The 1475-nt window shown below is 37.2% G+C and overlaps 1 protein-coding gene across 1 annotated transcript in view; it reads right to left on the bottom strand.

Moving 5' to 3' along the window:
- The window catches only part of LOC103583187 (protein Mdm4-like), a gene marked incomplete at both ends in the record, with an annotated part of 6634 nt that extends 5399 nt beyond the window's left edge, over positions 1-1235 (bottom strand). The window contains 2 exons of the mRNA XM_008564573.1: positions 1-16; positions 1102-1235. Of these exons, the coding sequence (XP_008562795.1) occupies positions 1-16; positions 1102-1235 (150 nt within the window). The remainder of the gene's footprint in view (positions 17-1101) is intronic.
- Positions 1236-1475: the final 240 nt, after the last annotated feature.

Here is a 1475-nt window from a genome sequence, read left to right as displayed (position 1 = left end):
CATATCATAGAGAGGGCTGTTAAAGAGAGAAAATAAAAAATTAACGCCAAATGCCGCTCTGAAGATATCAGTTTTTATTAAATATTAAATATCTTTTCTGATATGTTATCTCCCAACTTTCTCTATCAGGTATACGAAGGCAGAATCTTTTTCACAGAATAGATTTTTTAAAAATTATTTAAATATTAAGATGTTAATGCCCAGGCCCTTGTGTTAATCTGCCCCTATTAAAAAAACTGATTACATTGCATTTCATTAGCTAAAGTAACCCAAGAGGGTAGATTTCCTTTGGAAACTATTCCTTCCTTCTAGGAGTTAAGTTTTACACTTTAACTGGAGACTGGAAGTGGAGAGGAGTCTTAACAATGAAAGACAAAATAGCTCAGAAGAAGCAGTCACCACAAAGCTGTAGAGAGAACACTGGCTCCTAGATTATTAATTAGCTTTTGGCTGTATAAGCTAAAAACCATCCATATACCCCCTATAACAGGAGAAAATCACACAACAGGTCAGATTAACTCTACTGTCATTCTTACTAGGCTCATCATCAACCCCAAACTGCCCAGTAATTCTACATTTCTCTCATCAGCTCACTCTTCCCCTCTTCCAACAATTTCACAAAATTCTAACCTAGCCACATCAAGCTCCCTCCTACCCTGGCCTTTACAATGATGTTCAATCTGCCTCAAGCAACTAACCCCTTCTAATCAATCCTTTAATTCTCCTTCAGCTCTCAGTTCAAATTTTACCTCTTCAAGGAACCTTTCCTTTACCCCTAACATTCTAAATTCCACGAACTCCATTTCATGTACCTCTTTTCTCTACAGCACTTACCATAGTGTAGTTTTACCATGTACTGGTATGATAATTTTATTAAGATGGAGGAAGAGCATCTACTGTTTCACTACAGTGTAAGCTCCATAAAATCGAAGCCTGTCTATGTTGTTCACTATTGTATTCTCAGTGCCTCATAGGCTATCTAACATATACTGCCCTTAAATATTTGTTGACTAAGGGAATAAATAGCCATTAATAACCTATGGAGATTAAGTGGCTAGGTATAAGCACTCAAAAAGATATACAAATCCTCACTCTTTTTACCTTGGATCTTTCACGGAGAAGCTCTGACGTCCTAGTAGTTCTCCCAAAAGATCGCCACCACAATATACCATATGCTGCTCCTGCTGATCATAAAGCTGCTTCACCATTATATACTGGCCTAGATAGTGCATGACCTGCATCACAATAAAAAAACAATGCAGTCTGTCCAGCTGCTGCCAAAAACACAAATTAATTACAAGGAAATCTGGTAAGGTGGTTTGTTAGAGAAAAAGATATTTACAAGAATGTCAGTGCAAAGGGTCCTACAACAGGATACTTGCTCCCAACTATTAGGTTTATTCACTCATTATCTTTCTGGTCATTAACAGACCCAGACTTTTTAGCACAGAAATGTACTGATCTGACAATGAGAA

Source organism: Galeopterus variegatus, unplaced genomic scaffold (genome assembly GCF_000696425.1).
Source record: "Galeopterus variegatus unplaced genomic scaffold, G_variegatus-3.0.2 Scaffold20419, whole genome shotgun sequence".
NCBI classification, from domain to species: Eukaryota; Metazoa; Chordata; class Mammalia; order Dermoptera; family Cynocephalidae; genus Galeopterus; species Galeopterus variegatus.
The sequence above is the reverse complement of the archived record's forward strand: the minus strand, read 5'-3'. Positions and strand labels throughout refer to the sequence as shown.